This window comes from Anser anser, assembly GCF_964211835.1.
Source record: "Anser anser genome assembly, chromosome: 3".
Lineage (NCBI taxonomy): Eukaryota > Metazoa > Chordata > Aves > Anseriformes > Anatidae > Anser > Anser anser.
Window position 1 is genome coordinate 45471003 of NC_139722.1, and position 14378 is coordinate 45485380.

Below are 14378 nucleotides of genomic sequence, written 5' to 3' on the forward strand. Positions count from 1 at the left end.
CATGATGATATTGCATACTTAAGGGCAGCATCGCTCACAGTTAACCTAGGAGGTATAGCCACGTTTAAAGAACAAAAGAATAGTGCAAAATGAATTACTCATGATAACTGGAGAACTCAGACTGAATATTTAGTCTCATCTCAGACTGAGTACCTCGAAGTACTGGGATATGGTATTTGTATGACTGCAGTGATAATATCATTCCCACTTTGAACTCTGAGGTGTTGCACTTCTGATGCTCAAAATTGTAACTTTCTCCAAACGTTTCCAGGCTTTTATACTTCTCAGACCTTAATGTTTCTACAATTACTTATGTATCTAAACCCAACTAATATATGTCATCACTATTATCAAAAAATCCTCGGTACAAAAAATCCAGGGAGTATAATAGCCTATATTCAGGATTTTAAAAAATCCAATATAGATTTTGTAAATCAATCAATTTTTGTCAGGAAGAACAAATTATAAAGCAGTTTAAAAACTCTATTTGTTGTAGTAATATTGATTAATTGAACCAGGAATGACAGAAGTAACAGAGAACCCAATTTTCAAAAATATTATTCAAGTTTTGGCTTGGTCCAATCAATTTGAACTACCTAATGGAAGCCCCTAAACTTAATTTTCTCTCATAATGCAGCTGCCTGGATGTTCCTGGCACTATCTTATATTATGGGACATGGTAAGTTTGTTGCATAAACTAAACTGACTTGTATAAAAGGGACGCATACAGCAGAGAAGAGTGAAAGGGACTATAAAACACTGAAAGGAAAGGAAGCAGGAAGAAAAAAGCAATGAACTGAGAAGTGAAAAGGGGATATCTGTTTAGGAAAGGGAAACAAGAAGAGGGGCAGATAAGCAGAAGAGAGAGAAAAGAACTGAATGAAAGGAGGATATGTTAAAGGATAAAGTTTATCTATCTAGATACAATCAGCAAACCTTTGATTTCTCTAGTCAACATGTAGACATGTGACTGTAGTGTAGACAACATGAATTATGACCCATCTTAAAGATTTCTTCTAAGACAAAAAAATAACTGGATAAAATGAGAATCAGTGCACTGCTTTCTCTACAATTATGACCATCAACTATAGTAGTAACTATAGTCATAGTATAGCAAGTAGCATATATATATATATATATATATGGTAAGTATAGTCGTAATAGCAACCACAGTTTACTGTGCTTTTATGAAGTGGTAGTAGCACAGTGCTTAGATAGACACTAAGAAATATTAGTTTTATGTATACATTTGACATACAGGGAAGTCAGATGAAAAAGTGGAAAAAAGCACCAGGAAGCATTAAGAGAAAATAAAAAATTATAAATGCATTTACAATTTACTTAATTTCTGCCTTCAAAAATTGACAAAGGATATTAAATTGTTGAATTAATTTTTCTTCTCCTCACCAAGTATCATTACCTTATGATAGTCATGTCTTTAATGTGAGAGAACAAGCCAGTTCCAATGACTTTTATTTATTTATTCACATGAGCAGAATTTGATATTGGGAAAATAATGAATCTAAACTCCCTTTTCCTCTAGAAAATACAGCCATCAAATTAGCTGATTTGGATTTGTCTATAGCAATTAGACTGCTCCTTCAGCACATGCAGTTTTTACGGTGTTAGTTCTTTTCAGTATAGAACCTGGGCTAAACCTTTTTGTCATGTAGTGTCTAGCATATAACATCCTAAATTCTCACTGCTGGGAATTTATTCAAAGATGTTCTTCTTGCTTTTACAATCAGCAGTGGTTATTTTTTTTTCCCTCTGACTTGTATTACAGCGGTGGCCTGTGGTGCTGTTAGCCATACCTGCAAAGCAGTGTAATTTACCACAGGAAAACTAAAGAACCCTTAGCAGGAGAGCTGGCGCATGTACTACTATCCTGTCACTTTAGCAGCAGGGAATCCTAGGCATTTTTAGCTGACCCCTTACTTTCACATAAATCAATGTAATAAACACAACTATTTTACCCATAGGCACAACCCAAGGCTTAAAATTCTCGTGACAATTTATTTAAAAATATAACCTCCTTATGTCAATTTAGTTTTAAGAATATTATCACTTTCTATTAAGAAATGCTGGCATAATTAATAGTTTGATTAACCAGAAATAGACACACCATTGTGACTAAAAATCAAGACTACAATTTCTACAGTTTTAACTTTATTACTATTTATCTTTTCTGAAAAAAAACCTGTGCTGTAAACTCGCAAAAGGTCAAAGATATATTTTAAGAACAGAAAGTATTTAAAAAATAATATATGCAAATATACATGGGACTGACATTAAAACAAAACAAAAGAAATTAAAATAAATAAATAAATAAATAATAATAATTAAAAAAAAAAACTATTAACAGTTGATTCAGGGAACCTAGTGCAAGGGGAAATTTTCCCTGGACTCTAAGACTTCCAGGACTGGGTCCACACGGAGAAGCTTTTGCTATTTTTCACATATCTCCTGATGAACAAACAAAAATCCCTCCCATGCTTTCCTCTAACATGAGGTTGATTAGGATTACACCTTTTAATTAAAAACCTAAAAAAACAAACAAACGTTTACTGTAAATTATCACAAAATATTTACTATAAAAAATAGTCTATTTTGATCTAGTATATTCTAATCTCTGAACAAGCTAGATTTTTCTCAAACTAGTAAGTAGTCATTTTCTTTGTTCCTGCACATATGTAAACTGTTGAACCATTTACTTTAAGCTAATAGAACTTTTTTATATTTTAAATTTATTATACTTAAAAAGCTTTTGTAGAAAGATAGGATTCCATTTAAGTAGATACATTACCCTGTGCCTGAAATACATTCCAGTCAGAGTATAATTCAGCAAGTTGATGACAATGCTGGCTCCAAAAGAAAGGAGGAGACCAGATTGGACAAGAATGAGCTAACAGATTGTGCAGCCCAATTCTGTCCCTTTGAGTGTGATATATTGTTTCAAGATGCTAAAAACCCATACTTTCTCAAAGCATATCTGTTGTGCTGGTTTTCCCATTTTCACAGAATCCTCATTATTAGTACTCTGTACTCTTTTCAAAGCACGTCAGACTCAGACCATATGCCACTGAATAATGCTTATCAATTGTCTAAAATGCCCAATAGAAGAAAGATGTGCCAAACAAAAGAATCGTGAAAGTTATGAAGTCTTTTACAAAAATAATTACATATTTCACATCTGCTACAGATGTTAAGTGAAATAAAAACATCTCCTTGTTATAACTAAATGTTAATTTTTTATGACACACTTTTGTGTCATAAAAACAACATCTTGTAGAAGGAAGTTGAACTTCTATAATGAGTGTAACACTTAGAAATCATACTTCAGTACCTTCTTGATCTTTAAAGACAAGAAAAAAAGTCATCTAAAAAAATTAGAATTTGACTTGCCTTCATACTCCAGAACTCTCCCACACAAAATAAAATGCTCAGAACACCTCAGGTAAGATTGTTTAAAAAATACTTTACAAAATTCTTTAAACAATTGAGATATATTATTAAAGCCTATATACTTAACACTAACAATCTCATTTAAAAGCCAGCAAGATACCTAATCATAACACAGACCAGATTCTTCTATTCCAGTTTTATAGCACCGCATTACTTCAGAACAATAACATTGAGATAATAGGTTATTTGATTTAAAGGTTAGAGAAGGAAGACTCATCTTTCATCTTTCCAGCAATTCGTTTTTTTCCCTCCAGCAATACAAAACACAACTTTATGGTAAAATTTAAGTCACTTTCACGCAGGAGTCTATGCATATTTCCACATACTGTAGAAACATACACACAAACACACACACAATTAATGCACATATGATTATACAAACACTCACATCTCTACAATCTTGAGATCAGTATGAGCCTGATTCATTCTTTCGTAGTCAATGAACGCCCTTCATTCAAGTGTCCTTGCATTCAATGGGAGTTGGATATTGCCCAGTATGGATGCTATTGAATATTACAGTAGGTATGTTTGTGCTAAAGGATTTTAGTTATTTCTAGAGGTCTCATAAAGAACAGTCTTAACAAGATGCAGATGGTAAAATGATGCACACAGCAGAATGCAGAAATCACTGTGGTTACAGTTAAAACTGTATACATGGGTACATTTCTGATATTTGCAGTGTAAGAGAAGAAAAAAAATCCAAGTATCTCGCCAGGAAATAAATTTCTTTAAAAACAAACAAACAAGAAAACACTTTGCTTGTTTGCTGGTGAAAACTGCATTCTATCCTCAAACAATAAACAATAAATACTGCTTTGTACTTCTGTTTTAGGTAAAATACAAAAAAAAAAGTAAAAACATTAGAGAAAAATAAATACATTGAAAACTTGATTCGAATACATTCTGCTGTACAAAGATTGCAACATCTACCACCACCACCACAAATATAGATGCCATTTCTTAATGAGAAGAGCTTGTTCCTCTTTAGTCAGCTCCTAATGCAGAGCAGTGTAGATCTTACACAAACTTACCATCACCTACTGGTGGCATTGTCTTTTCTAAAAGGGTAATCTGAGCTGTTGTTCCTTTTAACAAGTTAAGTAATGGGTCACGAGCTTGAACATGATAATCTTGGCTGGCAGCTCAAAATTAGAATTTAAGCTAGTAATTGAGTACTTACAAACCATCTCATGATTATACAGAAAAGCAGGGTGAACATAAAGTTTTCTTTTTTTTCATTGGCATCTGCTGGCACACACATATTGTCATGGTTGAACAATAAAAGAAATGAAGAATTACTCAATTTACAGGGGCAGTCTTTCTCTTTGAGACATACTTCCTATTCACATTTCTGTCATGATGCACCTGTGCCTCACAAGTAATAACTAGGACAATCTTTAAAGAGTGATGTCTTACTGAAGAGCCCTTGCTCTATCACAGACAGTCAACAAATGGCAAGGAAGGCAGCTTCAACTGCTTCTTCACTCCTTGGTGAAAAACAAACTGTGTTGGGACTGAAAACACTAAGAGGGATAGAAAGCTGGTTTTGGAATGTGTATGGACAATCTACTTTACAAAAAAAAAAAAAAAAAAGAGGAGAGAAAAAAAGCAACCAACCTAAGGCTCTAAGGCTCTAAGGTAACCATTCTTTCTTCTTCAAGAGAATGCTCACTCCAATCCTACTTTGGGCAAACTCTGAAGTAGTCCCGGTTAAATCCCACAGAACTGATTGCTGCAGCAGGACTACCAAATGTGCTATGCATAACAATTGGCAAATGTAGGGATGAGTTTTGAAGAATCAACTACAAACCTCAGCAAGTAGGATATTTCAAAACATTTTTGTAGGTTATCTTGCTCAGACTAAATGAGATACGAGGTATGCAGGTGAACATTTCTTCATGAAAATCATGTACACAGCCTGAAACTTATTTGGATAGAATCTATTAAACAGATCAAACTATTTCTGTGCAACAGGTCCAGTAGAACTGGGTAAATAATCAGTACTAGAAACAACAAGCTTCCTCAAGTATGTCCAGTCTTCTGAAGACCGACTTGTCTCAACCTTCTGAACAGCTTTCCACTTCCTGAATACTGTGGGAACATGGGTATGAGCCGGAAACTGTACATCAGGGACAGTATCCAGGAAGGATCATCTCCAAAACTAAATGGAGTTGCTGGTAATATATATTTTCAGCAGATGAAAGTAGATCAAAACTCCTTTTCAACTATAATTCAGTTGCAACTCTTACGCCACTGATGAGGGAAAGAAAACCTGTGATTCCCCCACGATGCAGGTATGCTGCTGTCTGCTTTGGTGGCAATGGATGAAAGGTTGTTCCTGTATGTGAAAACCTGTGACTCCCCCACGATGCAGGTATGCTGCCGTCTGCTTTGGTGGCAATGGATGAAAGGTTGTTCCTGTATGTTATTTATACATACAGATAGATATTCCAGAAGCTTCATAAAAGTTCATGTCCTTTGAGATACAACTGATTGTAATATTGTCTGAATTTGATACTTGGAGCTGGGTGGCAGAGGTGGTGGTGGATTTGCCTGTGACCTGAGAGGACTGGGAAGAGAACTAATCTGGAGTTTTGTGAATAGGAGCCTTCACATACTGCAAATAAAAGCCTGGTTTGGAGCTACCACTGCAGGGGGAAACTTGACAAACTACAGGAGTTAAGATGATAAACACGTACCGAAGATCTAGTATTGGCTTCTCTCCCCCATTCCAACCCCCCACAAACCCTGAATCCCTCTGTTACCATGACAGAAAAGTTGCCATGCTAGGTAACAGAAGAATTGCTTTCAGTGGCTGTAAGGATCTGTGTCTACCACACTACCAGTCTTCCAGATGTTATTATGGATGGCACTGCTTATAGCATTTTTAAGTAGTCTTCTGAAGTCTACCCACTGGGAAGTTAACATAAACATAGAATAATATTTGGCCATTTACACGATTAAATGAAACCAACCTATGAGTTCTTGAAAGAATCTTACATCAGTTAAAATTAATATCGTACAAATAAAGATGAATGAAAAAAAGTGCCAAGGCCACCTGTAAAGCTTGTAAACTTTGTGAACACCCATTCATGAAAAAAAAATCTTATTTCTCAACATATTTCACAATTAACAATTACTAATATTTTGAAAATTAAGTCATTTGTCCCTAAGTCCCCCTTAAGGAACATTGGTCATAAAGAAATGAATGTGAAAAACCATTAGGCTTCAAAATGGTTTAAAGACAACAAAAATTTCTTTTTATCTAACTGGTCCATTTTTATCTTATATGGACTTGAGAAACACTGTGAGTATGTGAGCAAGTGTTTAGGTTGGGAACTGCCTACTGTAAAGTAGATAATCATTAGTTTGAATATGAGAAAACACTTCTTTATTTTGAGGGTGACAGAGCACTGGAACAGGTTGCCCAGAAAGGCTCTTTTTCTAGAGAGATTCAAAATCTGCCTGGATGCCATCCTGTGCAACGTGCTTCAGGTGACCCTGCTTGGCAGGGGGGTTGGATCAGATGATCTCTGGAGGCTCCTTCCAACCTCAATCATTCTGTGAATTTTGCCTATTTCACCTAATCCAAGCTTGACTTTAATATAAATTGAAGTTAGAATATTTAAATAAAAAATACTATGGATAAAGAAGTAAGCAGTACATGCACTAGGTATGTAGCACTACTGTAACTTTGTCCCTTGCTTTAATGTCAAATGAAACTCAGGTTAATCTTGCTCATTTAAAACACAAATCTACAAACTGGTCCCCTGATTGCCTAAAGAAGTGTCCACCTGAACTTGTAGGTATTTCAGACACAATTGTGCTATACATAATAGTGGTCAGATATAACAATTGTGGACGTAATCCTCAGTCTTTTATATTTACACAATCAGAAATGAGTAACTTGGTAAGTATCTTTGTTATGCGCCAAACATTCAGATTACTAATTCAAATATAAATCATATGCTGATGTTATCAGACTAATAAATGCAAAGTTTGTCTGTCCTTGTCATCTTGTCTTTCAAAATCTTCAGAGGTATATTCTGAAACAGACTAAAATACCTAGGCTCTGACAGGGTCAATGATCAGAAGACCCAAATTCAAAGATTCTTAACAGAAAACGTTTCTCTAGCAAGTCTCTAATTCTTAAATGAAGAAGCTTCAGCTACTGTTCTTTTCAGGACAGTAAGGGCTCATATGACATGTGCAAGCTATTCAGATTAATGCAAGTCATTTAGAGCAAGCTGCATGTTGCATATTCTAATTGTAGGTGAGATTACTACAGTAAACTAGTGTAAGTTACTAGAGAACTCTGCTAGGCAATTTTTATATGAATTGTTTCTGTTATGCTCAAGAAAACAAGTTAAATGGAGGTTGCACACTTGGGGAAGCAGCATAAGATTAAGACATGTTTCAGTACTAGCAGTTTGTCAGCCAAGACATCCATTTGCTCTTGTAAAATCCACCCAAGAGGGAGGATACAAATGTTATGCTTTATCTCATAGAAAAATCTCACTTTTTTTTTTTTCCTCAAAGAGCAAACAAAGTCAAGCATTCTTCTCATCTAGAAATCTATAGTTTTTGGCATGTAATTTTTGGTATACATATATACGTTTCATATAACTGTTAAATACGAGGTTTTGACCTTATGTTTATTAATCATGCATTTTGCTGTATCTTGGCCCTATATTATCACAAATTCCTGTGCAGAAGGTCTACAACCATTAGAGAAAGCTGATTTCCAAAATCTAGGAAATCTGAACAATAATTAGAATTGTTTTGAAGCAATGATGTACTATAATCGGTAGCATTAGTCCAGAAGTAAATAAATAGTTCTGTATTCAGAGCAGGTGCAGAAAAAAGTACAATAAATAAAATCTAGTATACGTTTTGCCGAATGCAGATAAAACAGAATATTGAATGGTTGTTTATTATTTGATTTGTTTTTCCCAATAAATGAAAGAAGGATTGTTTGGAGAAACAATACAAGAAAATGTAATTAAAGATTATATTGCATAAAAAAGAAAAAGAATTAAAATCCTAGCTCCTGTATTACATAACGTCTGAGTGTTTGAATTTGTAATGTTAACATTCTTATAATAAAGATATTGGCAGAAGCTATCTTACATTTTTATAACATTAATTTATTTCACTGATACCATTCCTAAGTGGTTGGTTCTACAGCATTTGTACATGTGTGTATGTACATATCTATATATACACATATACGTATATATGAATGTAGATGGATAGATATATGTATATATGTACATACATATATACAATATATATATTCATATACAGTAGCACAGACAGAGTTATCTTATGAGAAGGATGATTTTGCTCCTAGAACACTGAAATAGATTTGGTTTAAATTTCAGCTCAACAGCTACATGCCACCGACTTATGGCTGTAAACTAGAGAACAGTAGTCTTCTTTCTTTCATTCTTTGTCTTATCTTTTTATCAAAGACTTCTACCATGTGATATATGCTATCTGGGATGATGGAAATACCACTAATAACAGATATGCGTGAAAAATAAAAGAAAACTCTTTCTAAAGATCAGATCTTGAAAAGATGCTTATATAGTCTTAATGCTATATAAGCTTACTACTTAATATTTAACACTAGTTTTAATACATTTTTGAAATTTAGCATATGAATAGCTGTTTCAAGATCTACCCCCAAATCACTCTTTGTTTTTTAATGTATTGTATTTTCAAATAGACATCAATAAAATAGAAGCAAATTAAAAATAATTCAGGTAAAATTATTCTACCTCTCTTTCATCCATCTTCAGCCACTGTTTGGGATCATCCTCAGTAGCTAGGAAAGCAATCAGATCTAAGGCAGTAAGCCTCGTCTGACGTCTGGATGACACGAAAACAAGAACAGGCTTGGCTGGAGAATGGCTCCGGATAGCTGTTGAGAAAAACGAAACTTTAGGACTGGGACCTTTAATGACAAAAAAACAGAATTTCTCTTTGTAATACCTACACAGCTGATACACTTCTCTGCAGCTGATATACAGCTGAAGTTATCCACTCTGTTCTGACAGACAGATACAAGTGAGATGAGCTCATACCATCTCTGAATCAAAAGTCATGTAACTGCTTAGCTGAATCTGAGCTAATTTGCCCTGATATTTCAGTGATAATTGTAATCTAAAGATTTAAAAGAAGAAAATAGAAAAAAAAAAACAAACAGAAAAAAAAGGAAAAAAGAAAACAAAACAAAACAAAAATCAGAAGCTGGACAAACTTCCTAGACTTTAAAGCTTGTGTATTTCTCTATCTCAACCTAATAAGTATGTTATGTTTTCTAACCTATTAGGATATGTTTTCTCAGGCTAAATGCCATTGAGACCCGAAACTTGCTTTTTCTGCCTGATCCTGTGCACAGACCGCATAAATTCATGTCTGCATTCAAAATATCACTTCAATCTACCAAAAAAAAGGTATAAATGGCAGAGGGTGACCTTTGAATAGCTGCTATGAAAGGTGGGCATAATGGTACAAAGGAACTTTGTTTCTGCTGTTTACTTATCAGTTTGATATATTTGAACCAATTATGTTTTTGAACTTCCTACAAAAACATTTTCTTGCTCTGTCCATGTTCAAAAAACTTCAGGTTGCAGATTTTTTTTTTTTTAATGATCTCAGGAATAAGAATTGCAATGGAAATGTTAAAATAATCTTGACTACATCAGGTCAAACAAGTGAGGAAAAAGCCCTCAAATCATGTCTACAGTTTTTTTTTTTAACATCAACAAGCACTAGAACTATAAACAGTACTAGAAGTATGAACAGTTGTATGTACTTTGGATACACTCTCTCAGTCTGTTATACAAAATCAGTTTCTGTTTTCTCATGTAATCCTCATTCTACCAATTAATTTTATGCATTAATTTCTGAGAACCATTTCATATCCACTATCACACATTATTCCCAGATCATGGATACTACCCTGAGTGAGCTCCTGCATATACACACACCATACAGTTGTGAAATTATTGAAATAGGATTATTCATGTGTATTTATACCTTACAACTATATATGCCAATACATCTATATATTTTCAAACCCCAGCATCTAATGAATTTCTGTTGCTTCTGGAACAGGTGTGGCATAACAGCCCAGGACAGATTTATTGTTCATTAGTGTTTTTGTACAATGCTCTTGTGGAGGTGTAAATAATCTGAGCTGTCAAGATTGGTCTCTAGTCCACAATCAATACTTTGCTTCTGTCATAAGGATAATTAAAGCAGCTAAAAAGTCACCTCGCAAATGTCACCTCACAATCAACAGCAGTTCACATCACAAAATTTATATTGGAGGTTATTTTTAATTGATATAATAAATATTCCTTATGTAACCCAAACAAAACATGTTCCAATAAAATATTAGAGTTTTTCTTAAATCTATCCTGCATGCCAGTTTTGCTGAGAATAAAAAATTGAAAACAGAAGCATATCTGGATGCACTACAAATTTTGAATTTTATGGCTATTGCTTTGAAACTAGAATTACGTGAGGTTAGTCTGACTTACAACTTCTGTTCACAATTTTTTAATGCTTACATTCAGCGGTACATATGAAAATACCTCAGCAGATTAATAATATGAATGGTTTTATTACTTTCTAAATTTCAAATATTTTTACACAAATGTTTCTTTATGGTGTCAAACACTAAAAGAAAACACATTTTATTTCCCCTTCATTAGCACTAATTTTATTCTTCTGTTCTAAATACACTACATTCCCCTGGTATATGTTGCGTTTGCAGCACACTTTATGTTTCAGACAAATAGCTTTGGGTCATTAGCAGAAGCAGATTCTCTCTATACATGCCAAGAGTACATACAGTAACACATGTTGTAAATGTGCTGCAAATGTTCTGTGTAAAGTGCTCAGAGACTTTATTTCTGTTACATAAAGAAGTAAAAGGTCTGGGAGCTTGCTTACCCTGGAATGCAGGTTTGTTCATGCTAGCCATGCGAGGACAGTAATGCTGGCCAGGGAAGCCCTGAATGTGTACCTCCAGAGGAACTGGACGTACTGAAGGTCGGAAGTTGAACAGACCCATCTAAAAGAAAACATTTTTACAAGTTTAATCTTGAATTACCTTCTAAATTGCTATTTTGCTTTTCTGCAGCACTAATACATATCCATCTTCTGAAACATTTTTCATACCTGATTGATATTTAGCCAGTCAGCAAGATCCCTGGCATTTGCTAATGCAGTGGATAAGCCAACTACTCTTACAGGCTTCTCTGTGTGAGATGAGATGAAGTTTGTTCGAGACACAATGACTTCCAGTACTGGGCCTCTCTCATCCCCTGGTAAATGTGAAATCCATTGAAAAACAGAGAAAAATAAAAAGTTCAGGTGTAAAAATAGTATTTTCAGGTCATAAGTACAAGCACAGTTTCAGGTCAAAAGTATTTTCAGATCCTAAGTACAAGCACAGTTCTTCAAATTTAGCTACAATTCTGATTACAAAAAACAGAAAAGAAAAAGAAAACCATACTCACCTAGCAGATGGATTTCGTCTATGATAAGAATGGAAACTTTCTGAACATAGCTTCTGTTCTGCCAGCTTCTGCTGACACCATCCCACTTCTCTGGGGTAGTAACAATCAGGTCAGCTTGGGCAATAGCTCTCATATCAGGAGTCACATCTCCTGTCAACTCCACAACCCTGTAATCAAGATAGGTGTTTTATCAGACTACATAAAACTGTCTTTTTGATGCTTTAGAACACCTTAATGTTCAAACATTAACTCTTAAACTTAAACTCTTAAACGAGAGAAGAAACAAAATTAAACAAAGTTAGTTTACTGTTTCTGGTCAGGATTCTAACAGGATTTTCAAAGCTGTTTTCAGTTAACAAACCTGTCTTTGTTTTTCTAGCAAATACCACGTTAATACCGAATACCATTCCTTTGCAATACTATACAAAAGGAAGAGGGTGAATATGAGTCCAAAACCATCTATGATTCCTTTTTCAAAATGAAGATCATACAGGAATATTAATATGATATAATGTGAATCATAACATCCTGTTTTAGCCAGCATAAAAGTTTTCTAAGGCAACTAAGGTGCTGCTTGCTGTTCCATATAGATCTTTGGTTTGAACAACAAGTCTGGATTATAGCATATCTGCATTTGTTGGTAAAGTTCCATTAAGAGTAGAACTGAAATTATCTTGGAGCCATTTCTGGGAAAGATTAGCCGAGTTTTTCTAACTGTTTACCTTATAATCCTTTCAATTTCCACAAACACTGCGATGATCCATCGTTTTAGACTGAATATAATGGATTTTTGACATTTTTACGATACACCTAATAAAAATTCATCAAAGTAATGTGTATCTTCTATGCAACATTTAAGTCACAAATATTGGAGTCAGTCTCAAAAAGAAAATATTACCTGAAAATATTTTAAAACGATGAGGTAAATAATTTATCCTCACACACCATTAAAACAACAACAACAACAATAAAATAAAAAAGAGATATTGCCAGTTAACAAGTCACTGCTACGTTAATAGCAGAAAACTCAATGGTAATTTTGTGTACACAGGGTAGTACACCCTTTTATTAAAATCTCTGGTGTGCTCTAAGCTTTAACTTACAAAAAAGCTATATATAGGTGAGTGGAAGGTGAGTGCATCCTATGGATATAATTTTTAACTCACAAAACTATAACTTTAGAAAGCATCAACATGACTGATACACATTATATGTCATAAAGTAATGGCTAAACTCCAGCACCTGAGAAGATCAGCACGAAATTCATGAGGCCAAAGAATACAATTATATTCTGTATTTTATATAAGAAAGACAACACACGAATACTGGTATATAGTTCATGCAACTTCTGTGAGACCTTTCATAGCTGAGACTTCTAATGAATGTTTATTTTGAATTGCAGTTTAAATTTCCAAAGACACTGCAGACAGAAATCTGAGCTTCATATTTGTTATACTGGCAAGTAATGAGAATGAAAATAGGTGGATATCAAAGTGTATCCCTTTTTTACTTTTGATTTTGCTTTTATTACAACGACTACTGATAGCATATTTTTTTAACTTTTAGAAATTTGAAGGATAATATACAAGCAAAATCTATTTTTAAATACTCAAAAGTATTCTGTAGATTTTATTCATACTTGATGAGCTGTTCTTTTGCTTCTCATTTCTCTGATTAGGTAAGGAGAAACATACTTTTTACCAAGTTTTTCTTCAATCCTAACTTTCCAGTCCTCAATTCTCTCACGAACGAGTGCTTTTAATGGCGCAATATACACTGCCTGAAAAAAAAAAGTTACAAAATCAGATATTAAACAAGATATTTTTATTCAATTGTATTGATACGAAAAATTTTTTTTATACTTAGGAGATTTAACTTTCTCATTATGTGTAAAATGATTAAGGTACGAGTTCCTTAAATGACATACAACAGGATTATATTTTAAACACATGAAACAACACCTGAAAATATTGCTTTGTTTCTTGAGTCATTAGCAAGCAAATAAATTAAGAAACAAAAACTAATTTCTAGAAATGGGAGTATTTATTACACCATTTAATATGAAAACCCACTTATATACATAAGGACATATTTGTCGGGACTATAAAATCAGGAAACCTACATTCTAGAACAGAAAAAAAAATCAGAATTTCCAGCAAGTAATATCTTACCTGATTTTTAGATACATTGTTTAATTATTTAAACATTAAAAGTTAAATTATAAAGCTGATTATTCTGAGTAAATTATCACACTATTTCTCTCAAAGAAGCTCACCCTGCAGGGGAGAATACTCTGACATAAATTTATTTACAGGTTTATGGTTAAATATTTTGAACTTTTAAGGTCTGTTGTTTGAACATGAAGAAACTAGTATA

At 33.8% G+C, this 14378-nt stretch overlaps 1 protein-coding gene across 5 annotated transcripts in view; it reads right to left on the reverse strand.

The window, feature by feature from the left end:
* The window catches only part of ASCC3 (activating signal cointegrator 1 complex subunit 3), a 282651-nt gene that overhangs the window by 58101 nt on the left and 210172 nt on the right, over positions 1–14378 (reverse strand). For 4 of the 5 annotated variants that reach the window (XM_083831844.1, XM_083831841.1, XM_083831842.1 and 1 more), the window contains exons 26-30: positions 13697–13782; positions 12003–12169; positions 11662–11807; positions 11434–11554; positions 9249–9391 (exon numbers count right to left, since the gene is read on the reverse strand). In XM_083831844.1, coding sequence (XP_083687970.1) covers positions 9249–9391; positions 11434–11554; positions 11662–11807; positions 12003–12169; positions 13697–13782 — 663 coding nt within the window. Of the gene's footprint in view, positions 1–9248; positions 9392–11433; positions 11555–11661; positions 11808–12002; positions 12170–13641; positions 13783–14378 lie in introns of those variants that run through there. The other variant, XM_083831845.1, reaches the window with a different exon arrangement.